This window comes from Eschrichtius robustus, chromosome 6, assembly GCF_028021215.1.
Source record: "Eschrichtius robustus isolate mEscRob2 chromosome 6, mEscRob2.pri, whole genome shotgun sequence".
NCBI lineage: Eukaryota > Metazoa > Chordata > Mammalia > Artiodactyla > Eschrichtiidae > Eschrichtius > Eschrichtius robustus.
This window is the reverse complement of record NC_090829.1, coordinates 23725445-23751877: the sequence shown is the minus strand read 5'-3', so window position 1 is coordinate 23751877 and position 26433 is coordinate 23725445. Positions and strand designations below refer to the sequence as shown.

At 40.8% G+C, this 26433-nt stretch overlaps 1 protein-coding gene across 1 annotated transcript in view; it reads left to right on the top strand.

Annotated features, from left to right (window-relative positions):
* Window positions 1-10098: 10098 nt before the first annotated feature.
* Window positions 10099-26433, top strand: part of GK5 (glycerol kinase 5) — a 78289-nt gene continuing 61954 nt past the window's right edge. Inside the window, exons 1-3 of the mRNA XM_068547339.1 lie at window positions 10099-10283; window positions 19225-19318; window positions 21047-21122. Coding sequence (XP_068403440.1) covers window positions 10122-10283; window positions 19225-19318; window positions 21047-21122 — 332 coding nt within the window. The 5' untranslated portion in view covers window positions 10099-10121. The remainder of the gene's footprint in view (window positions 10284-19224; window positions 19319-21046; window positions 21123-26433) is intronic.

Below are 26433 nucleotides of genomic sequence, written 5' to 3'. Positions count from 1 at the left end.
GAAGATCCCACATGCCATGGAGCAACTGGGCCCGTGAGCCACAATTACTGAGCCTGCGCGTCTGGAGCCTGTGCTCCACAACAAGAGAGGCCGCGATGGTAAGAGGCCCGCGCACCGCGATGAAGAGTGGTCCCCGCTTGCCGCAACTAGAGAAAGCCCTCGCACAGAAACGAAGACTCAACACAGTCATAAATAAATAAATAAATAAATAAAAGAACGTGAATTTCTTTAAAAAAAAAAAATAATAATAATGCTGTTGCGGGCTTCCCTGGTGGCGTAGTGGTTAAGAATCCACCTGCCAATGCAGGGGACATGGGTTTGATCCCTGGCCCAGGAAGATCCCACGTGCCGCGGAGCAGCTAAGCCCGTGCACCACAACTACTGAGTCTGCTCTCTAGAGCCCACGAGCCACAACTACTGAGCCCGTGTGCCTCAACTGCTGAAGCCCGCGCGCCAAGAACCCGTGCTGCGCAACGAGAAGCCACCGCAATGAGAAGCCCGCGCGCCGCAACGAAGAGTAGCCCCTGCTCGCCGCAACTAGAGGAAGCCCGCGCGCAGCAACGAAGACCCAACGCAGCCAAAAATAAAATAAAATAAATTTATTAAAAATAATAATAATAATAATAATGCTGTTGGAAAAACGGTGCTGATATGCGTGCTCAATATGGGGTTGCCACAAACCTTCAATCTGTAAAAAATGCAATATCTGCAAAGTGTAAACAATAAAAGGAGGTATGCCTGTGTTTGTAGTTTTAACTTAATAAAAGATAAAGGTTTGCTTATTCCAACATGCAATATTTTTAAAAACACGGTTAAACAAAATATGTGCACTGTTTACATAAAAGGATCAACTTTTCAGATGACATTATTCTAGTTTTCAGAAAAGAACTGAATATCCTGATTAGAAGGCATTAAATTAAACTGAGATTCAAACCTTATTATCCTATTATCAGAACAGGTGGCAAAAACACTATTCTTTTTTTTTTTTTAACGACTTTATTGGAGTATAATTGCTTTACAATGGTGTGTTAATTTCTGCTTTTATAACAAAGTGAATCAGCTATACATCTACGTATATCCCCATATCCCCTCCCTCTTGCGGCTCCCTCCCACCCTCCCTACCCCACCCCTCTAGGTGGTCACAGAGCACCGAGCTGATCTCCCTGTGCTATGTGGCTGCTTCCCACTAGCTATCTATTTTACGTATGGTAGTGTATATATGTCCATGCCACTCTCTCACTTTGTCCCAGCTTACCCTTCCCCCTCCCCGTGTCCTCAAGTCCATTCTCTATATCTGCGTCTTTATTCCTGTCCTGCCCCTAGGTTCTTCAGAACCATTTTTTTTTTTTTTAAGATTCCATATATATGTGTTAGCATATGGTATTTGTTTTTCTCTTTCTGACTTACTTCACTCTGTATGACAGACTCTAGGTCCATCCATCCACACCACTACAAATAACTCAATTTTGTTTCTTTTTATGGCTGAGTAATATTCCATTGTATACATGTGCCACATCTTCTTTATCCATTCACCTGTTGATGGACACTTAGGTTGCTTCCATGTCCTGGCTATTGTAAATAGAGCTGCAATGAACATTGTGGTACATGACTCTTTTTGAATTATGGTTTTCTCAGTGTATATGCCCAGTAGTGGGATTGCTGGGTCATATGGTAGTTCTATTTTTAGTTTTTTAAGGAACCCCCATATTGTTCTCCATAGTGGCTGTATCAATTTACATTCCCACCAACAGTGCAAGAGGGTTCCGTTTTCTCCACACCCTCTCCAGCATTTATTGTTTGTAGATTTTTTGAGGATGGCCATTCGGACTGGTGAAAAACACTATTCTTGAACGTAACCGGAGATGTTAAATACAATGGAGAACTGATGAGTCTCCTCAATTAAACCTAATTAATCCTCCAAAATAATATTTTATATGTGGGCAAAAGTTCATCAAGCTATAGTAAGAAAGCTGAATTTTAATACTATTAAAATTAATCAAAAAACAGGCCTTGGCCACTATAATTCTAGGTAGTTTTTTTGCCTGCATCAGGCAAACTGTGTCATAACCAGGAAAATCACACCCAACATGACCAACTGAGGGATTTAACTTTTCACATACATACCAAATTGCAAACACCGAAGAGTCAGGGAACATATGAAAACTAACTCCTAGTAAATACTAATTGAATTCAATCCAGTTAGAGACCACAATTTCTCAAAGTAGAAAAACAGGCCAAAGCAGTCCAGTAGACTTCTTTCAAGTGCTGAATAAGTGGACAGAAAACATGTAAACAAGGATAAAATTCATTTAGTCTAGAAAAATGAGTGCAACTAAGCTTTATACCAAAATCTCTTTTAAGAAAATAAGAGGTTCCTTGGCCTAAAGGAAAATTTATCTGGAGAACTGCCTTAGAGATGAGAAACAGGGCAAGAAAAAATGGACTCCTCTTTTGATCTCAGGAATCAGGGTGCACACTTGTTTCATTTAACATACTGGTACTAAATCTGGGAGAGGAAGGTCATAGTGACATATTTAGGTTGTTTGATGAACCCAAATTGTTGTGTTATAAAAATGTCAATCAGTAAATCAATAAATGTAGAAAGAATGATGGAATGAAAAAAAATCACAACTTGGCAACCATCTTAATAACTGATTAAGGCAAGAATCATCAAAAGATGCCAAAATTATTGGGTGAAATTTTGAAGAGTGATAGGATATTTGCATAGTCTCAAAGTATCTCCCTGTAAGACATTTATTAATTACAAAATGAATTATAGTATCTGCACAATGAAGAAATCTGGCTGACACCACCTTAATCAAGTGACCAACAGACAACATACTGAACTAATAGATACCACATACCTCCTAAGATGATGTACTGAGAAGCAGGGCTGGTACTCGGTTGAGGCAAGCAAGGCATTTGTAGCTTACCCTGTACTGGCTGAGAATGAATATCTCCTTAAATTTTGTGCACTGGGTACATCCTTTGCCTTATCCAAGGCCCAGCCCTGCTAAGAAGAGCACGTTGCTTTGGGCTGTTCTGGCCCAAAGTGCATAACCACCTGAATCTAATCAAGAAGAAACACCAGTCAAACTTAAAATGAAAGACATTCTACAAAATGAGTAGCCTGTACTTTTCAAAAATGTCATTGTCACTAAAGACAAAGACTGAGCAATGGTGCCAAGTGAAAGGAGACTAAGAAACATGACACTGAATGCAACACACAATCTGGGATTTTCTTTTTCTGTAAGAGACACTGTTGTGACAATCAGTGAAATCTGAATAAGAACTCTAGATTAGCTAACAGGATTGTGTATGATGATTATACAAGAGAATATACTTGTTTTTAGGAAGTTCTGACTCAAGTATGTTGGAGAAAATGGGCATCATGCCAGCAACTTACTTTCAGATGGTTCAGAAAAACATACAGGTAAATAGATAAATAGAAAAAGATAAACTTAATGTGGTAAAATGTTAGTGTTTGGGAAATCTGGGTAAAGGGTATATAGCAATTCTTTGTGCTATCTTGTAACTTTTCTGTTAAGTCTGAAACTGTGTCAAAATAATTTTTTAAATCAAATATCTAATAGGAGAAACTAGGGAGACTAGGAGGAGGCAACGTGTACAAAGCAGTACATTTTCCAGAACTGAAGGACCCAGGTCTTCAGTCTGAAGGATAAACTAAAAAGAAGACCACACCTGTGAAGACCAGAAGACTGAATCTGAATAGAAAATCTTAAAGGCACGTGAGAGAAAAGACAAGAGTACCCACAAAAGAATGAGAATTAGACTGGCAGCAGACTTCTCATTAGTAATTACAGCTAGAAGCCAATGGAACAATATTTTCAAAGTGCAAAAAGAAAAGCTGTAAACCAGTATTCTCTACCATGTCAAACTATCTTTTAAAAGTGAAGGTATATGTGTAGATATTCAAAAACTGAGGAAGCTCACTCCCCAAGGATCCTCACTGAAAGAACTACTTACTTGTATCATCTGAGAGAAAGGAAACTGGCTTAGAAAGATGGAAATTGAATGAGATATGAAAGGCAATGCTGGGAAAATAAATTGATATACACGTTGCTAAGTCTAAATACGGAGACTTAGACAGAGAGAGAGATGTGCACATTCTCAGCTGAGCTCAAATAAGATGACATTCTGCCTTCTTCTTTCAGCCTTCATACTGTAAACAGATGTCCTTTCTACTGTCTATTTAGTGCCACATTTTTCACATGCTTGTGCTTTTTGTTGGTGATTTTGTGTTTAAAATGGCCCCGGCATAGTACCGAAATGCTCTGAAGTGTTTCTAAGCCCAGGAAGGCCACGATGTGCCCTGCAGGGAGAAAACATGTGTTAGATAAGCTTCACTCAGGTATAAATTATAGCACTGTCAGCTGTAAGTTCAATGTTGATGAATCAACAATATATATTAAGTAACATGTCTTTAAATAGAAACACATATTGAACAAGGTTATGTATTGATCAGTGGTTGGAAATGTGACCAGAGGCTGCAGGAGCCTAACCCTATATTTCCTCCAGCAGAAATGATTCGCTATTTGCCAATTGTGTTGGCCATAACTTTATAGAACAATAACTACTGCAAATAATGAGAGTCAGCTGTAATTCTTTTTCAGTTAACTTAAAATCTACTGTTTTTTTATGGCTCTTTATTTCTAGTTTCTTTACTTTGTGGTCTGAATTAATTAGATTTTATTCTGAGTTTCATCTCCTTTATAGTTAAAGGATCTATCTTATTAACAAAGCATAATAGAGATTATTAAGGCACACTATCTAGAGCTACAATTTGTGAAATACAACCTGTAGTAACTGTATTTCAAAACAGGGCTTTTCCTTCCTTGACAGGATAAAATGTAAGCTTGCCAGCTGAATGTTCTCATTGCTTAGAATCACTTCAAGTAGTGTGGATTTACTCAAAACATATAAAGGAACCAGGAATTGTCAAGCTATTACACTTAGCTTAATGTAAGCATGTCATTTGGTGAAAACCCCAGGTCCACAATCTGGCCCACATGTCACGAGGACCAAGCTCATTTACAGTCAGTCTGGAACTGGCAACTTCTTTTTGGGATGGGTTGCATCTAAAATGACTGAGATCAATCTGCTAAATTCAAGAGTTCTGAGTTACGTATGCAGATGACATCACCTTATGCTCATAGTAAAGGATTCAGAGTACTGTGTGCAAAAGGGACTTTTTAGAGTGATGGAGATATTTTCTATATTAATGGTGGTGGTGATGGTTTCAGGGCTGCATATGTTTGTCAAAAGTCATAAAACTGTGCATCTCAGTAAGTATGACTTCAAGAAAAGAATCCTGTGGGATCTGGGGAAAAAATAATGCCAACAGAGGCTAAGCAATATGTAGGGAGATGTTTCCTTCCTTATTCTGGCTTATTCTTAGCCAAAAGGCCGAGACAGAAATCTTTATTTTTGAAAACTTACCGCAAATCTAGTAACAGCTACTTTTCTACATTTTCTTCCACAGTACCATTCTTTATTTTGGATTTAAAATTGCCTTCTACAAAAATTCAAAATTTTTCCTCAAAAAACAAAGTTTTATTTGTATCCATGAATTCAAAAGTGTTTTCAGCCATTCTCTAATGTGGTTTAAATCTTAACTCACAGAACTCATTCATTTGAGACTTTATAATGTCCCTAGCTGAATAAAGGCTTCTGACCACAAGTGAAACAGGATGATTGGGATGAGGAGGGGAGGTAGAATGCTCCTTTTAAGCCATGGCCTCTCTTTAGAACTTTCCAGCCTCTGGGTGTTCACAAACATGAGAAACCTGGCCACATAAGGCTTCTTCCCCTCCCACAATGTATACAGACAGGTGAGTGAAGGAAAAGATTTCCTGTCACTTAATCCACTTCAGGAGGGGAGAAGTTAAGACACGGAGCAACAAGCCAGCTCATGTTTCTGACACTGGATGCCTCAGAAGGGCATGGAGATGGGCAGATACCTGGGCAGGTGTGGCAGGTGTGGCTCTGGAAAGGACCTCAGTGGAACAATGGTGAGAAATGGGCAGGGCCTGGATCTTAAGTTGGCCCGGATGGAGGAGGCCAGGGCTTCTAACCATGATTACTCAGAGCTGTGTAGGGAGGACAGACTTCATCAGCTGATGACAGTATTCAGGGGGTTCCGAATGGTGACCTGGGGACCATGTAACTCAGAGGCATGCCGACAGCATCCCAGACCACCACACTGGGATCCAGAAGAGGAAGTCCTGGCTTTGAGGACTATACAAAGGTGGGGAGGACTGCGGTTTTTGGGTTTTTTTGAATTTTTATTGGAGTAGAGTCGATTTACAATGTTGTGCTAGTCTCAGGTGTACAGTAATGTGAATCATTCATGCATATACATATATCCACCCTTTTTTTTAGATTCTTTTCCCATATTGGTCATTATAGAGTACTGAGTAGAGTTCCCTGTGCTATACAGTAGGTCCTTATTGGTTATCTATTTTATATATATAGTAGTGTGTATATGTCAATCCCAATCTCCCAATTTATCCCTCCCCTGCCCGCTTTCCCTCCTGGTGGGAGGATTATGGTTCTGTGGGAATCGAAGCTTGTACAATTTGGAAGGCCCACTTTAGGAAAAATAATACAAAAAGAATCCACTTTTGCAAATGCCATAAAGCACAGGACGCTGAACAGTTTGCTAGGGCTCTGCTCAGGGCCTCGGTAGGGGCCCATGCAAAGTGGGGGACATGAAGACATACTACGGTAAGTCTACCCCTGTGTTGAGGCCAGGGCTACAGACGCAGTCAGGAGTGGAGGTACAGAGCAGCAAGCCGAGGCGGGAGTCCAACCCAAGTTCGGCGGAGCTCCTGAAATAAGGGTGAAGAGAAAGGATGTGGTTTGACGCTCACGTGGGGATCTGGGGCTCAGTCCTGGTGTTCCAGGCGCCAGGCTCAGGGCAGGCAGCCTGACCTCCCTTCCACATCAGAAGGGCTGCATCGGTGGTCAGATGACAAGAAGCCCAGATGAATGCAGACGTTAGGAAGGGCTCACTGCCCTCTGTGTCCTGTGGCCATGTCAGGCAGAGGGTAAGGTCTGATAAGGACTTGCAAACATTAACTTGTTTGTTCATTTAGTCATTCAGCAGGTACTTTGTGCCTCTTGGAGGAAAAAAGACTCAGGCCCTGTTTCTGTCCTCAGGGAGCTCACTGTCTAAAAGCAGTGGCTGACACCTAAACATGAAGTAGCCGGCATCCCAAAGGAAGTCACCTGTGGACCCCAAGAGTCTCTGAGTGGTGAGGAGGACCGTTCTGGTTTTAACATCGAAAGTCCTGTGTTTCAAGAAATTCCTCAGTCCCTGGCAAATAGGGACAGTTGGTCACCCTAGTAAGGAAGGACAGTGATTTGTTTCCTTGGAGGGAGGAGGGCATCGAGGGAGGTCCCTGGACTCAGCCTTGAAGCACCATCCATTTCCCTTCAGGGAGTCCCAGGGAATGCTGGCCTCACACGCTTTCTGATCCAGCCCTGAGTAACCGCATCCGCGTTTCTCAAGAGCCTGGGAGGCTGGTGCAAGTTGTAATTCTGGGCCTGCCGCCAGAGGAGAAAGTGTAAGGAGCGACAGTGGTGGGGAATGAGCCTGGGAGAAAGCCTCAGCGGCCACCTCTGGGCCAAGCCCAGAATCTGAGGGGAAGCAGCAGTCGAGCCAGAGGCAGACCAAGGCCATCAGGTGATGGAGCTCAGAGCAGCAGTGGACTCTGTATCAAGAACAATGAACCGACCCACTAGCAAAGGGACTTTCAGAGTTTCTGAGCTCTGTGCCCCGAAGCGACTTGCTCCTTTCCCTGAGGGCAGAGCAGGGTGAGAGGTCCTAGCAGAGAACAATGACGGAGGAGGAAACACAGTATCCCTTTGTTCCCCCAGGCCTCTCCTAGGCAACAGTCTGTCCAGGTTAGGGAATTCACTCTGGATTTTTAATCTGAGATCTTCATGTTTAGTTTATCCCACACCCACCTGAAACCTCATGCCAAGTATTGTGTATATAAGCATGTTCTTGGGAAGATAGCATCATCAGGATCTCAGAGTTGTTCAAGATCAGAAACAGATTAAGAAACACTAGACTAAGTGGTTGCTAAGCTCCCTGTTTTCACAGTCTATGATTCTTTGATAATACTCAAGATCACTTGATGCGGATGTATAAAAAGAATCACAAAAGAAGTTACTGTAGGTGTCCAAGAAACCCAAGAATTATCACTTTGAGAAATATGCTAAACGTTCATATCAGGAATACAAAACAGCTTTCTCTCTTGTGAAAGGGGACCTGTGATGGTTAATTTTATGTGTCAACTTGACTAAGCTAGTGGGCACACTGTGAAGGTGCCCAGTTGTTTGGGCAAGCACCAATCTAGATGCTGCTGTGAGATATTTTTTAGATGTGATTAACATTTAAATCAGTAGACCTTGAGTAAAGCAAATGACCCTTCACAATGTTGGTGGGCCGCATCCAATCAGTTGAAGGCCTTAAGAGCAAAGATCGAGGTTTCCCAAAGAAGAATTCTCCTTAAGATTGCAACATAGGAACCCTGCCTGCGTTTCCAGCCTACTGCCCAGCAGAATGTAGACTCAGACTGTAACATCAACTCTTATCTGAATTTCTAAACTTCCAGCCTGCCCTAGAGATTTCTGGGACTTGCCAGCCCTCACGAGCATGTGAGCCAATTCCTTAAAATAAATCTCAATCTCTATCCTATTGGTTCTCTTTCTCTGGAGAACTCTGGCCAGACTACGTGACCCATTAGTCATTTATTTCAAAATTACAGTACTGGGGATTAACACAGTATATATGACTCACCAAAATGGTCACCACTGGTGAAGGCAGTCCTGGGGCCATTTGGAACAAATGAGTACTATTAGAGAGGAACAGGGTACGAAGACAACGATTAAACACAAAAACAAAAACCATACTCTTCCAGGTGCTTGTTCCAAGTTTCAAGTAATATGGCCAAAGAACCATTGGTCAAAGGCCATTGGTCAAATGGGCTGAAAGCCAGTGGGTTAACATGACAATTTGTTCAAAAGAACGATTTGGCTTAAAATGAATATCCCTTACTTTTTAATTGATATACCACTCTGCACTGTGAAACTTTTTCACGAAGAGCACATATCCATATTATTTTCATAATTTTACAGAAAGAAGACATTGAATATTTTCAGACACTGGTTTTTTTTGGAGCTCTGGTGTGGTGATGGTGGAAAGGTGGCTGAAGCAGGCATTAACGCCTCCGCACTCCCCGCATATAAAGACCACCCCATGGGACTCCCCCTGGGCTCGAGGCTGGTGACCAGAGCTGCAGGAAACTCGAAATTTCCGCAGGCCTCCTTCCTGTCCCCTGCGTGGAAGAGCCCACGCTCTTTTGGCAGGAGTGAAAGGTAAAGGGCCCTAGAGGGACTTTCAGGTTCCTGAAAAGGCAGTCGTTGGGGTGGAGCTTGATGGTAAAAACAGCCACCCCTGGTTTTATCCCTTCTTCCCCACCAGAGGGCTGGGGAATGTCCAACTCATTTGAGTGTTTATTTCATTTGGCAAGTATTTTTTGATGTGTATTATATGTGCAAACCTGACCAGGTTTTCTGAGGAGAGAAGTCTTGGGGGGAAAACCCTCAGTTTATTAATGAATACCTTCGGCGGAAGTTTGAATTTCTTTTCAGGTCACTTTATTTTTCTTAATAGAGATTCATAATATGTAATTGGGTTGAAAGAAATGCAGGCACTGCCGCAGGGTGCGTGGAGTTAGGAGGGAAATCATGAAAATTACGGGCCAGGGCAACGCTGAGAGCTGCCGGTGTTTGGAGAACCGGGCAGTACGGGTGACCCGGGACTCCAGGGACCCGCCACCGCCCTGCTCGCCTCCACACGCCCCACGCGGCCACCGAGACCGCCCCCGCTCCTGCAAAGGGTTCCTGCGCAGCCGTGACGTCACGGCGTCGGGGCGGGGCCCGCGGCGGGGGCGGGGCCGCTCCCGGATCTCGCGGAGGGGGCGGGCCGGGGGCGGTGGCCCGGCGGGGAGCGCTCAGCCTCTGAGGTACGGGCGTTTAGAGCGCGCCCGCTCGGCTGGAGGCAGGTGCGGAGAGCCGTGGGGGTCGGGATGTCAGGGCCGCCCACAGTCCCGGAGCAGACGCGCCCAGAGCAGAGCGCGCCGGACCCGCGGCGCGCAGGCTTCGTGCTGGGGCTGGACGTGGGCAGCTCGGTGATTCGCTGCCACGTCTATGACCGCGCGGCGCGGATCCGCGGCTCCAGCGCTCAGAAGGTGACCGAGGAGCTGGCGTCGGGGCAGCGGGTCTGGGTCGCGCGGGGCACCCGGGATCGGGTCGCGGGGAGGCGAGAGGGCGGGACCTCCTCATCCGGCTTGGACGCAGCCACCTGCAGCACCGCGGGCCCTCGGACCTGAGCGGCGCGCCGGGACAGCCCAGGTCCCCGCATTCCCTCCCCGGGCAGGGCTGAAACTTGCGCGCCCTTTCTGTCCCGGCTGAAGACAGCAGGGGCTCGGTTTGTGACCTGGGACCGCTCACTCGCTTCCGCTCACCTGAGGATTCGCCTCTCTGGCCTCACCTGGGTGGGACTGCGGTGACTCCCGGGGCAGGGCAGGGCAGGCTGCGCGTATCCAGTCAGAGGGTGCTTTGTGACTTGCTTGGTTTTTCCTGCACTTCCTTGATAGGTGTCCAACCCTGTCTTTATTTACATTTAGGATTTTCAAGTCTTGATGGAATTTAAGTTTATGTTCGTAATTCAGTTGTCATCATTAACTGCTTCTCAAAGTGCTGAGCAACTGATTTCCAGAGATATGAGAAGTATTGGGCAAGTTTTGAAGGCTGTGTTGTCATTACTTTTCTCATTTCCATCTTTGACAATTCATGAAAATATCTTTTTTCTGGTTTGAGAAACCTATCAAGTCATTCGTTGTTATTAGTAAAGCAACTAACAGATTGGTATTCTTCTGTCCTCGTTTTAATGAAGTGTTGATTTCTACACAGTTGACAGCATGCCAAAAATAATGTTGATTCCATGTGATGTTTTTTATTTACTCTTCTTTCCAATACAAACATCTTTTTATGTTAGCGGTGTTGGGGGAACAGGAGCTATTAGTTACCTAACCCATCCCCAGCAGCCCTGGACTCCCTCATTTGCTTGGTTCCCACCCTTTTCCCCATCCCCTTAGAAGTGTTTCTCAGCCGCAGGGGTTGCCCAGGAGCAGGTCCAGCCAAAAGACTGCTTTGAGCGTTTGTTTTCAGGACTTCCTCATTCTGGTTTCAGGACCAGGACAGGGAGCTGGGACTAGAGCAGCTCCCTGGTCCCTTCTCTGTTCACCTCTGCAGGAACACTGCCCACCTAGCCACACACCCCACCCCTAAACCCACCTGAAAGGACTGCTGAAAGGCGGATTCTGTCCTTCAGCGACTATGTCCTCCTTATCTTTTTATGAGTCTTTATCAGAACACGATGATACTTTACACACAGTCTCCCTTACAATTCTAGACACAAAGTACTTTTGTTTTAAGCAGTGATTTTTTTTTCAAAGAAGTTGAAGTGTTTGAAACCGAAGGGATGCAGAAATTGTTAGAAGATCAAGTTTCACAGTTGCTATATAATTTGGGGGGAATCATTATTTTTTTAGAAATGAGGTAAGAATCTCAAAGATGAATCAAGATTGCTGTGAGCAGCAGAATGGTTTGCTCAGACTCAAAACTGTGGCGAAGGTATCTGGAAAGGGATGTGAGTAAATAAAAATACAAAAATTCCTTGCCCTCAAAGGATGAAGCGCTATGTCTTAAATTAAGGAGTTGAAAGCAGTGCCTGTCAACCTGTGATAGGAGTTTACAGAAGTGCTTCTGAAAGTGTGGCTCCCAGCTGCTGGGGTTGAGAGGGAGAAACTAAGATTTAGAAACTTGTGTAGCAACTTGGCAGAGTCATTTTATGTCTGTTGACCTCAATAATAAAACATTTGGGATTTTACTTTGTATGTCCTTTTTTCCTAGAAAGTTGTTTTAATTGTGTCTTAAAAATTGTTGGTTCACAATGAATTACAAATCAGAAAAAAATCCAAACAGCAACTGGTCCTTTACTTCAGATGGCTTGAGTTTTTTGGGAAAATTGGTCTTGTTGGTCTACATTGCTTCTTAGCACCAGGCTTATTACTTCATGAGTGCAGAATAAATAACTGAATTGCATTTAGTCAAAGTATTAGGAAATCAGTTTGCTTCATGGGACTCTATGGATACAGAGAACTTGTGTTTATTTACTCAAGTGAAAATCACACCTCTGCTAACTTATGTTGGAAAGAATATATAATAGAAACCCAAACGTCTTAGTATAGGATTTGATTGATATTGCTAAATAAATAGCTTAAAAAGGAGAGAAAGAAAAACTGAACAGATCACCCTTTAGAGATAAGAACAGAATAGGCTTTGTTGGCCTTTTAATTAAAATTGAAATCCCAAACAGGAACCTTTACATTAGAAGGCTGGTACTAGGCCTCTCAGAAGACTTTAATTTTATCTCTTATGGCATTCATTTTTTAATAGCAGAGGCACATTTTTAGCTTTTTTCTATAAGTTATATTTTTAAAAAAATCTTTCTATGGACTCTTAAATATTGGCGTTATATACTAGAGTAGTATTCAGAGTTAGGAATCCCACATGTGAATATTTGATATTTTTAGTTTTTCAAAATGAAGAAAGTTCATCATGTTCCCCATTGAAACATCATGCCATTGTGAGAAACCGTAAAAGATGATAACATCTTGGTTGGAAGAACAGGACAGAAAGGCCACTCCAAAGAAAACAGTGGACTCTCCAGTACCGTCTACCCTCTGGACATTCTTGAAAAACACTGGTTGTTGTCTTGTCTTTTGTTTTTAATCAACAAAACACGTTTTCTTCTTAGCTTTGATTATATTCTTGATCTAATTTCGGTTTGGTCTTCTAAACTTTTGTGACATGTTTAGGGATGGTGAGCTGTCCGGGTTGGTGGAGTGGGGCGGAAGGGACCCTGAAGTGACACGGACCCTGGTTTGTAGGCTTGACGCGATGATGGCCACGTTGAGTTTTTTGGCGTGAGGAAGTGTTTATTGCAGTTGAGCCATTACAGTCTGTGGTCATGAAAGTATTGCATGGAAAGAACAGAAATGTTGTTTGATAGAAGGGGAATAGATTTTGTTAAATCTGTTTGTTTCTAATGAGTTCACTGGGGAATAATAGATTCTTTTTTCATGTCATCCCCATGTCACCCTCATGCTCCTCACATTGTCACTGTTTTCTCACGGTTCCTTTTATTTCTCTTTATTTCGGCCTTTTCTTATGTGTTAGAGGTTTTCCTTAAATGGTGATCTTTGGTTGGTTATCTGTTCATATTTTCAGTACTATGTCTTACTTTTCTCAGCTACATCTGGTATTTGCAAGTAAAGAACTTCCCTGGTTCAACCCCTCCAGAGAGTAAATCTCACACCTTCTGCCCGGTTAGGGAGGGGCAGTGGATCGGGCTGGACAAGGAGAATTGAGGATCCTTAGAAAGACTGAATCAATCCTCTGTTCAGCCCCATCTGGCCTCCCAGCCTTCTGAGGCACCTCTAATTTTCAGGGTTCTATCCTAGAATCTGCCAGGGGTTGAACAGAGATTGTAAAATCTGAGCAGCTAGTGAGGTATCCAGTTTTCTCTTCTGTGCTTAGCCCTGTATAGTAAGTCCCCTACATACGAACCTTCAAATTGCGAACTTTCAAAGATGTGAACACGCGTTCGCATGTTCAGTCACATAAGTTAGTCCACGTGTCTGGCGTACATTGTCACTTGTGTACATCCTCTACGAGTGGTTGTGCTTTTGTGTACTTTACAGTACTGTACAAGCCCAAGTAGTACAGTATCTTTATTTCTTGCTTCTTTATTTCGGAAGTAAGCGTAAAAGCAGAGGTTATGTAGCTGTTACTGCTGAAGAACTGAAGAGATTCACAATGCAGGAAATGGCAAGGGGATTTTCTTTATTTGAGGAGGCACTGTTAGTTTTTGAGGCACAAGACCCGAACATAGAACGGTACGCAAAGGTTGCAGCTGTCGTTGAGAATGCAATCCAGTGCTACCGTGTCACCTATGATGAGAAAAAAAGAGCTACTACCCAGACATCACTGGATCGTTAATTCAAGAGGGTAGATAGAATTGAATCCAGCAAGGAACCAGAACCTGTGCCATCAACGTCAGGCGTGAGTGAAATTGCAGCTTGCCCTCCGTCTCCTATTGCTGACGATCCTTCAGCTCTACCATCTCCCACCTCCGCTCCCTCCTCCAGTCAGTAACTCTTCTTGCCTGTTCACTCGATGCCAGCCCCTGTATGCCAGCTGTTATACTGTACTACTGTACTTTTCAAGGTACTGTACTGTAAGATTAAAAATGTTTTCTTTATTTTTTGTGTTTGTTTTTCATGTATTATTTTTGTGAAAAGTATTATAAACCTATTACAGTACAGTGCTATATAGCCGATTGTGTTAGTTGGATACCTAGGCTAACTTTGTTGGACTTTCAAACAAATTGGATTTACCAACGTGCTCTCGGAACGGAACTCATTCATATGTAGGGGACTTACTGTACCCACTCACTGATCGTATTAAAAACATTTGTTAAAACCTGGTCTGAGCTTCCTTGCTCTCTTCTTGCATAAATCTTTTTCATGTTTTTATTTTAATGGAGTCTTGAGAGGAATTGGAGATAAAAAGCTTATGTTCAAGCCATCATTTTAACTTGAAGCCATAGATTCTTTTTATTGTATTTTTAAAATTAGCGTATGGTAAAGTTGACTTTTTTGGTGAATAAGTCCTGTGAGTTTTAGCACATATGTAGAAGTAACCCAGAAAACTCCCTTGTGCTAGCCCTTTGTAGTCAGACCGTCCTCCCACACCTAATCTCTGAAAACCACTGATCTGTTTCCCATGACTATAGTTTTTTGTCTTTCTGAGAATGTCATATAAGTGGAACAATACAATAAGTAGCCTTTGGAGACAGGCTTTTTTCAGCATAATGCCTTTGAGATTCATCCATATTGTGTGTATCAATAGTTCATTCTTTATTATTTCTGAGTAGTAATCCACTATATGGATGTACCACATTCATTCACCTGTTGAAGTACATTTGGGTTGTTTCCAGTTTCTGGTGATTTTGGATAGAGCTGCTATAAACATTTGTGTACAGATTTTAATGTGAATGTAAGTTTTCATTTCTCTGGGTTCAATACCTAGGGGTGGGATTGTTGGGTCACATGGTAAGTAAATATTTAACCTAACAAGAAATTGCCAAATTCCCGAGTGCCTCTACCATTTTGCATTCCCACCAGCAATGTATATGAGTTCTATTTGTTCTTTACTAACACTTGATATTGTTAGTAATTTTTATTTTAGGCATCCTAATAGATGTAGTGATATCTCATTGTGGTTTTGATTTGCATTTGCCTAATTGCTAATGATGCTGAATATTTCCATGTGCATATTTTCTGTCTGTGTATCTTCTTTGATAAAGTGCCTGTTCAGGTCTTTTGGCCATTTTTTAATTGAGTTGTTTTCTTACTGTTGAGTTTTGAGATTTTTAAAATATCTTCTAGATATAAATCCTGTGTTGAATATGCGATTTGCAGATATTTTCAACCGGTCTGTACTTGGTCTTTTCATCTTCTTAACAGTATCTTTTGCAGAGCAAACATTTTTAATTTTGATGAAGCTCATTTTTTGAATATTTTTGTTCATGAATTGTACTTTTGGTGTCATGTCTAAGAACTCTTCACCTAACCCCAAGTCACAAAGATTTCCTGCTGTGATTTCCTCTAAGCATTTTACAGTTTTACATTTTACATTTAGATCTATGATCCATTTTGAGTTAGTTTTTTGTGTAAGACGTGAGGTTTAGGTTGAGGTTAGTTTTTTTGCATGTGGATGTCTCTTTCAACTCTGTTGAAAAAGCTGTCTTTTCCCCATTGAATTGCCTTGTATATTTGTCCAAAATCAATTAGCCATACTTATCTGGGTGTATTTCTGGATTCTCTTCTGTTTCATTGATCTGTTTGCTATTTTAATGATTACACTATTTTGATTAATGATTACACTATTTTGATTACTATGGCTTTATAGTAAGTCTTGAAATTGCATAACGTGATTCTTCCAATCTTTTTCAACATTGTTTTGGCTATTTTAGTTCTTTTGCTTTTCCATATAAATTTTAGAATCATCATATCTATATCTATTAAAAATCCTAGGATTTTGATAAAGAATTGTGGATGGAAATTCTTTTAGCACTCTAAAAATGTTGGGCCACTTCCTCCGGGCCTTCATGGTTCTGATGAGAAAGTCCACAGTCATTCGAATCATTATTCTGTGTATGTAATCTGTCTGGTTACTTTCAATTTTGTTTTGTTTTGTTTTCAGTTTTCAGCATTTGAATTATGCTGGATCTGGCTGTGTAGTGCTTTGGACTTATCCTGGTAGGAGTTTTCTAAGCTTCTTAAATATTTAGATTTTAAATCTTTCACTGAGCTTGGGAATTTTTTGCAGTATTACTTCCCTGAAGTAATTTTTTTCTGCACTGAACTCTTTCTTTTCTTCTTTGGGGCCTCTGGTGACATAAACATTGTCCCACAGATCCCTGAGGCTTTATTCTTTTTTTCTTTCTGTTGTTCAGATTAGAGAATTTCTATTGACCTATCCTTAAGCTTACTGACTTTCTTCTCTTATCTCCATTCTACTATTGAGCGCATCCAGTATGTTTTTTATTTTAATTATTATATTTTTCTTTTTTTAATTGATTTTTTCCAGCTTTATTGAGGTATGACTGCCAAATAAAAGTTGTATATATTTAAGGTATATAAATTGATGTTTTGGTATATGTATACATTGTTAATTAAATAACATAATTAATGTTAATTACTCATCATGAGTATACAGATGAGATACTCATCATCTCACATGGTTACCATTTGTGTGTTTGTGTATGTGGGTGTTGAGAACACTTGAGAACTACTCTCTTAGCAAATTTCAAGTGTATAGTACATTATTATTAACTCTAGTCACCATGGTGTACATTAGGTCTCTAGACCTTATTCATCTTATAACTGAAAGTTTGTATCCATTTCCCCCACTCCCCTAATAATTGTATTTTTTAATCCTGAAATTGTTAGAATTTCATTTTTCTTTTTTCTTTTGTTTGTTTTGGCCATGCTGCTCAGCTTGTGGGATCTTAGTTCCCCGACCAGAGATTGAACCTGGGCCTTGGCAGTGAAAGCGCCAAGTCCTAACCACTGGACTGTCAGGGAATTACCAAAATTTCGTTTTTCTTCATGTCTTTTATTTCTTTGCTGAGACTTTCTATCTTGTTTCAGAAGAATTCACCCTTACTTCTTGGAGCATTTTTGTAATAGCTGCTTTAAAGTCTTTATCAGATATCTGTGTTATGGTGGTATTGTTATCTATTATCTTTTCCCATGTGAGCTGAGATTTTTCTGATTCTTAATATACCTTGTAATTTTGGATTATATCCTGGGCATTTTGATTATCATGTTATAAGACTCTGGGTCTTGTGTAAAGTCTATGACAAATGTTGATATTTTTCTTTTAGTAGGCAGTTAATGCAGCTGCGTTCAGGCTACAAATGCTGACCAGCCTTCCTTGGACTTTGGTTTCAATGTTAATTCTGTTTTTAAGATCTTGGAGGTACTATTTGGATCTGCCCTGTGTAGTATGTGCCACCTAGAGGTCAGTCTGGGACCTGGGCAGTGGTCTGTTTTTTCAGTTCTGCTTTTAACATCGTTGCTATGCTGTCTGGTATTATATTCATATACGTACAGCTTCCAGGTGAGCCTAGGAATTCATCCACAACTTTCTGGAGTAGCTTTCCCAAGCTCTTCCCTCTCTGAGATCTTCCTGGGATTTTTGGTTCCCTGAGCCTCCCCCTTTTGGGTCCTCTTGCCAGAAGCTGGAGCTTTCATTATCCCATTCTGCTGGACACTTCCTATGTCCACATCTGAGGCTAGGCATCAGGAGCACACAGAGAGAAAAAAGCCATCGGGGGTTCACCTTACCCTCTTGGGCCCCCAGCTCCTCTGATTAGAGAGGAAGTTTTACCTCCCTCAGTATTTTGGGTGCTTGTGGTTACTGCTGCAGCCACCACGATGGGATAGCCAGGATATAAAAGTATGGAGGTGGGGGGGATAAAAAACAAAAGTGAGGGATTTCTCACATTCCCTCTGAGTGTTAGCAAAAACTCTACAGATGTTTTCACTGCACCCTGATACCCACTTCTGGTTTTCAACTGCCTTGAGTCCAGGCCAGGGGGTACCAGAAGAAAAGTGGGAAACTCACCACCAGTTCAGTGGTATTCTAATTCTTATCTTCTTCCCCAGTCTGCCTGCCACCGCATACTTTTTGCAGTCCACAGATAGCTGCTCCGTGCATTCTGTCCAGGTTTTATATCTGTATTCAGTGGGAAAGAGTGGGGGGAGTGTGCTTACTCCATCATAGCTTGAGCCAGAACTCAGTACTTTATTTGCTAATTTAAGCTTTTTTTTAAGTTTGACTTTTAATTACAAAAACAACACATCTTCATTGTAGAAAACCTGAAAAATAAAGGTAAACTTAGAAAATAAAATAAAGCTAAAATCTTTCTGTAAACTTATGAACTGAAGAAAACTGTTATTTTGGTGTATCCTTTTTTATTTCATATATGTATTTTTTAAAATTAGTTTATTTATTTTTGGCTGCATTGGGTCTTTGTTGCTGCGCACGGGCTTTCTCTAGTTGTGGCGAGCAGGGGCTACTCTTCGCTGCAGTGCGTGGGCTTCTCATTGTGGTGGCTTCTCTTGTTGCAGAGCATGGGCTCTAGGTGCGCAGGCTTCCATAGTGGTGGCACGCAGGCTCAGTAGTTGTGGCTCGCGGGTTCTAAAGCTCAGGCTCAGTAGTTGCGGCACAAGGGCTTAGTTGCTCTGCAGCATATGGGATCTTCCCGGGCCAGGGCTCGAACCCGTGTCCCCTGCATTGGCAGGCGGATTCTTAACCACTGAGTTACCAGGGAAGTCCCTATATATGTATTTTTTCCATGTTAACAATAAAAATGAATTAGGTAATAAATAAAATCTTGTTTTAAATTATTTTAACCAGTAACCTTAAGACCCAGATGCTATTGACTTGATCTAATGTTGTTTATACTAAATCTTCTCTTTTCCTAAATAGGTAAAAAGTCTTTATCCTCAAGCTGGCTGGGTTGAAATTGATCCTGATATTCTCTGGCTTCAGTTTGTTGCTGTAATAAAAGAATCTGTCAAAGGTAATTGGATTTATAAAAGTAAAGATAGTCAGTAAAGTGTGTTTTGTGTGTAATAAAGAGTTTTCCTCAGGCGTCTGTAGAATTTTGTGGGTTTCCTAAGTTATACATACAGTATTTTATTGGGGTCACAGTTTCCCAGTAGTTTGGGGAGGGGAACATTTGTGGTTTACAGTGAACCACTTTGTCAAGGGAAGGTAATAGCAGCTCTGTCCTCTGCTTTAACTCTTTTTGAGCTGCAGTATTAAAGTCTCACCTTCCCTCTTGGTTCCCTGTTGTAGCTAGTGCCCATTTGATTTCCTGTTGTTTTAAAATACCAGAGGGTTATAAGCAAAGTTACAACACTCAGTTCCTGCTATCAGGAGTTTACAACTGAGTTACCTTTTTGGAAAATAAGTTTTTGTTTTGTTTTTTCCTGAGCAGCCTCTTAATGCAAAGTGCCCTCCTGGCCGCAGCCAGGGTCTGAAATCTTAGCTCGTTAAGAACACTTGCAGTGCAACCTTCTTTAAGAATATGGCGAAAGAGGACTTGTAAATTTGAAAAGGTCTTTTACTTCATTTTTCTGACTGAATTGCTTCTCCTTCTCACCTTTCTGGTTTGAGGTATTTCAAAACCTATAAAAAAGAGTTCAGAGAATACTACGTTGAACAGCTGTTTACCTTCTCCTAGATTCAAATGTGTTTTACGGTGTTTACATTACCGTCCTCTACAAACTTTTTTTCTTTTTGGCTGACCAATGTGAGAGTTGGTTGTGATGTAATAACCTGTCATCCCTAAATACTTCAGCATTACCTCCAAAGAAAAGGAGTATTCTCAAATGGAAACACAATGCAGTTATCACACAGGAAATTTAACATTAACCCAGTGATATTTTCTAATACTTGGTCCTCAATATTCCCCTCTTATCTCAGTCTTGAATAACTTTTTTTTCAATCCAAAATCCAACCAGAGATAAGGCATTGCCTTTAGCAGTCAGTCTGTTTAGTCTCCTTTAATCTAGACCATGTTCTTCATGACACTGAGAGTTTTCAAAAGTAGGGAACAGTTAAATAGACTGTCCTGCATTTGGAGGTTGTCAGATTATTTACTTATGATCAGGTTAGGTTAAATATTTTTGGAAGGAGTACTGAAAAGAGGGGGGATGTGTCTTCCTCATTGCTCAAACTGAAGGTGTCCCTAATTTGCTCAGTGGGATAAGTTGCTTTTTTAAAAGAATATCATGAAAACACTTGAGCTGCTATATTTTAAGAAATTTGGACCTTCCAAAAATCCAAGTTTTTATTTGCATTCTAGCATCTGTTTGTGTGGAAAATAAGATCTGTGCTTCAATATTTATACTACATTCCCTGAGGACTTTCTCTTGTTGCCATCAACCAGCTTCTATTATGGCTTATATCTTTGCTTAAATTAAGATCCAATTTTTTAGTATCAATATTATCAAGAAGAAAATACAATCTGACTTACTTTAAGTAGTGTTTGTTTTTTTCTAATCTTTAAAGCAAAAAGGCCGTTTTATTATTATTAATTATAAACTTTTTTCCCTTTAAGTAAAAAAATACTACAAAATCATCCTGGTAATGCTTTATTTATTAGCTCCAACTGTGTTATTAAAATGCTAAACCCAGTTGTTTTTCTTAAAGATTATATTAAATGATTTCTTTTCCATATGATAGTATTATAAAGAAAAACTTCCTGGGCTTTTAAATGTATCTTATCTATCTTTATTTTTAGCTGCAGGACTAGAGATGAATCAAATTGTCGGTCTTGGCATTTCAACACAGAGAGCAACTTTTATTACGTGGGACAAGTAAGTGCATTGTGCAATAAGAACTCTAATGCTGGGTTCATACCACGGTGAACACATTGCTGAGAAACCTGTTTGGGTAGTTTTAAATTTGTGAAGTAAGAACAGTTTTGCTTGGTTAAGAGGGATGAAAGTGGACCTACTTTCTGGCTTAATTAAATATGCTCGCTGACAACATCGTTCTCAACGGTGAAAAACTGAAACCGTTTCCACTAAGATCAGGAACAAGACAATGTTGCCCGCTCTCTCCACTATTATTCAACATAGTTTTGGAAGTTTTAGCCACAGCAATCAGAGAAGAAAAAGAAATAAAAGGAATCCAAATTGGAAAAGAAGAAGTAAACCTGTCAGTGTTTGCAGATGACATGATACTTACTATACATAGAGAATCCCAAAGACGCTACCAGAAAACTACTAGAGCTAATCAATGAATTTGGTAAAGTTGCAGGATACAAAATTAATGCACAGAAATCTCTTGCATTCCTATACACTAATGATGAAAAACCTGAAAGAGAAATTAAGGAAACACTCGCGTTTACAATTGCAACAAAAATAATAAAATACCTAGGAATAAACCTACCTAAGGAGAAAAAAGACCTGTATGCATAAAACTATAAGACACTGATGAAAGAAATGAAAGATGATACAAACAGATGGAGAGATATACCATGTTCTTGGATTGGAAGAATCAACATTGTGAAAATGACTCTACTACCCAAAGCAATCTACAGATTCAATGCAATCCCTATCAAACTACCACTGGCATTTTTCACAGAACTAGAGCAAAAAATTTCACAATTTGTATGGAAACACAAAAGACCCCGAATAGCCAAAGCAATCTTGAGAAAGAAAAACGGAGCTGGAGGAATAAGGCTCCCTGACTACAGACTATACTACAAAGCTATAGTAATCAAGACAGTATGGTACTGGCACCAAAACAGAAATATAGATGAATGGAACAGGATAGAAAGCCCAGAGATAAACCCACGCACATATGGTCACCTTATTTTTGATAAAGGAGGCAAGAATATACAATGGAGAAAAGACAGCCTCTTCAATAAGTGGTGCTGGGAAAACTGGACAGCTACATGAAAAAGAATGAAATTAGAACACTCCCTGACACCATACACAAAAATGAACTCAAAATGGATTAAAGACCTAAATGTAAGGCCAGACACTATCAAACTCTTAGAGGAAAACATAGGCAAAACACTCTATGACATAAATCACAGCAAGATCCTTTTTGACCCACCTCCTAGAGAAATGGAAATAAAAGCAAAAATAAACAAATGGGATCTAATGAAACTTAAAAGCTTTTGCACAGCAAAGGAAACTATAAACAAGGCGAAAAGACCTTCAGAATGGGAGAAAATTAATCTCCAAAATTTACAAGCAGCTCATGCAGGTAAATATCAAAAAAAAAACAGACAACCCAATCCAAAAATGGGCAGAAGACCTAAATAGACATTTCTCCAAAGAAGATGTACAGATTGCCAACAAACACATGAAAGGATGCTCAACATCACTAATCTTCAGAGAAACGCAAATCAAAACTACAATGAGGTATCACCTCACACCAGTCAGAATGGCTATCATAAAAAACCTACAACAGTAAATGCTGGAGAGGGTGTGGAGAAAAGGGAACCCTCTGGCACTGTTGGTGGGAATGTAAATTGATACAGCCACTATGGAGAACACTATGGAGGTTCCTGAAAAAACTAAAAATAGAACTACCATATGACCCAGCAATCCCACTACTGGGCATATACCCTGAGAAAACCATAATACAAAAAGAGTCATGTACCACAATGTTCATTGCAGCTCTACTTACAATAGGCAGGACATGGAAGCCACCTAAGTGTCCGTCGACAGATGAATGGATAAAGAAGATGTGGCACATATATACAATGGAATATTCTTTTCAGCCATGAAAAGAAATGAATTGAGTTATTTGTAGTGAGGTGGATGGATGTAGAGTCTGTCATACAGGGTGAAGTAAGTCAAAAAGGGAAAAACAAATACTGTATGCTACCACATATATATGGAATCAAAAAAAGAAAAGGTCTGAAGAACCTAGGGGCAGGACAGGAATAAAGACACAGACATGGAGAATGGACTTGAGGACATGGGGAGGGGGAAGGGTAAGCTGGGACCAAGTGGGAGAGTGGCATGGACTTATATATACTACCAAATGTAAAATAGATAACTAGTGGGAAGCAGCCTCATAGCACAGGGAGATCAGCTCAGTACTTTGTGACCACCCAGAAGGGTGGGATAGGGAGGATGGGAGGGAGATGCAAGAGGGAGGAGATATGGGTATATATGTATATGTATAGCTGATTCACTTTGTTATAAAGCAGAAACTAACACACCATTGTAAAACAATTATACTCCAATGAAGATGTTAAAAAATAAAATGCTTGCTGCATGTCAGCTGGGCCTAACTTATATAAAGTAATAGTAATAAAAAGACTGTTGCTTTCATTAAAATTCAAATAAGCACGGATTGAAGATCTGAAAAATTAGTTTATACGTAAAAAGATTCAGGAGAACCTGAAAAATTTCAGAAACACAAGACTATATAATGTGATTTATATTTTCAGTCTACTCCAAATTTAATACTGAAGTACCTACAGCATATGAGGTATGTGTGGATTAAACACAATAATAATACCATAATGGCTACCATATAGTGATTACCTGTGATACTTCCTTCAGGTTCCAGTATCCTTACAACAAACCTGTTATTTAGTTGTTAAGTGTATTTTTACAGAGAAAGAAACTGAGGCTCAGAGAAATAAATAAGTTATTCAAGGTCACTCAGTTAATAAATCAAGGCAAGATTCCAAATTATGTTTTTGATCCCAAAGAATATGCTCTTTCCACTACCCCCATATTGCCTTCAACAGGTGTTTCTTGTCTTAAAAACAATAACAACAGAAATGCTGTAAAATGTTCCTCTGTTACAAAGCCCTAGATTCCAAAGGGCACCTTGAGCTTGGGGCAGTGGGGAAGAAAAGTGGTGGATGTAGGGGATAAGGGTAAATCTAAGAAGTACAATCAGGGTGAATTCATGTGGACTTGGCCTTTAATTCAGTTTGAGGAAAGAGGAAGAAGTTTATATTTTCCAGTATTTGACTGGGTGGGATCAAGATGGTGGAGTAGGTAGACCCTGAGCTCACCTCCCCCCACAAACACATCAAAACTACAATGACATATAGAGCATCTCTCTCTGAGAACAGCCTGAAGACTAGCAGAATGGCTCTTCTACAACCAAGGTTATTAAGGAAAGTGGAGTCTGGTAGGAAGGAAGGAGAAGTGATCTAATCGGGACCCACACCCCTAGTGGGTGGCCCAGAAGAGGAGGGGATATCACAGGCTTGGGCATCTTCCCTAAGGATCAAGGGGTTTGAGCCCCATATTGGGCATCCTAGCCCTGAGGTCAAGCACAAGGAAGATAAGCCTACTTGGTTTGAAAACCAGCGGGGCTTATCATAGAGCCATAGAAACTGAGACTGCAGTTTTGAAGAGCGTACACAGACTCGCCTGCTCCCAGTCCCAGTGCAGAAGCAGCAGAATGAAAACACCTCATGCTCTGTCTGTCCTGCCAGGAGTGCCCCAGCATGCCTCCCAGCCCGAACTGGGCTCCTGCTCCAGCCCCACCTGCTCTAGTGCTGTGTCCAACCAAGGCAGTAACAACCATTGCACCAGGGAGAAGCTGAGCTAGCTCACATTTGCAGCTCCAGCCCCTCGGGCCCCAGCCCTGCCTCTGACCAAAGTGGAGACCGCCATCACACTGGGGAGAAGTGGCACTAGCTCAGATTTGCAACTCCAGCCCCTTTGGCTCTGGGCCTGCTCTAAGCCTGGGAGAAGCCCCAGCTCACACCTGGCTCCAGTTCTAACTCTTCCTACTCCAGCCCCATGCCCTGCTAAGGTGGCAGCTGCCAGTGCACCCCAGGTGAAGACATGGTTAGTGCTCACTTCAGGTCCAGCTCTCCCACCAAAACCACTGGGCACACGCAGACTGCATGGGGATGCTCCCACACAAGGACATGCCTTTAAGACTGGGATAGGTAACTGTTTCACCTAATTTCATAGAGACAAAAAGAGAAAGTCAAACAAAGTGAGAAGACAAATGACTATGTTCCAAACAAAAGAATAAGTAGAAACCCCAGAAAAAAAAAACCCCTAAAGAAACAGAGATAAGTAATTTACTTGATAAAGAGCTTAAAGCAATAGTAATAACAATGCTCATCAAACTCGGGAAAAGAATAGAGGAACACAGTAAGAACTTTAACAAAGAACTAGAAAATATAAAAAAGAACCAATCAGAGCTGAAGAATACAATAATTGAAATGAAAAATTCACTAGAAGGAATTACCAGCAGATTAGGTAATACGGAGGAATGCATAAGTGACCTGGAAGACAAAATAGTGGAAATCACACAATCAGAACAGCAAAAACAAAAAAAAATTTTTTAAAGTATAGTTTAAGGGATCTGTAGGATAACATCAAGCATACTAACATTCACATTATAGGGGTCCCAGAGGGAGACGAGAGAAAGGGGCAGAAAACATATTTGATGAGATTATGGCTGAACCCTAACCTGAAGAAGGAAACAGATACCCAGGTCCAGAAGCACAGAGAGTCCCAAACAAGATGAACCCAAACAGACCCACATGAAGACATATCATAATTGAAATGACAAACGTTAAAGAGAGAATTCTAAAGGCAGTAAGAGAAAAACAAAGAGTCACATACAAAGGAACTCCCATAAGGCTACCAGCTGATTTTTCAGCAGAAACTTTGCAGGCCAAAAGGGAGTGGCACAATATACTTAAAGTGCTGAAAGGGAAAAACCTACAACCTAGGATACTCTACCCAACAAAGTCAAAGTGTTTCCCAGACAAGCAAAAACTAAGAGTTCATCACTACTAAACTGGCCTTACAAGAAATGTTAAAGGGTCTTCTTTAAGTGAAAAAGAAAGGCCTATAACAAGAAATAAGAAAATATTTGAAGGAAAAAATCTCACTGGTATATGTAAATGTATTGTAAAGGCAGTTGATCAACCACTTAAGTAAGCTACTATGAAGGTTAAAAGACAAAATTGTAAAATCAACCATTAATCAACTACAACTACAATAAACAGTTAAGGGATATTCATAAAAATGTAAACTATGATACCAAAACATAAAATGTTGGGGGGGGGGCTTAGTAAAAAAAAGTAGAGCTTTTAGAATGTGTTTGAACTTAAATGACTATCATTCTAAAACAAGTAGATATATTTATAGATATGAACCTCATGGTAACTGC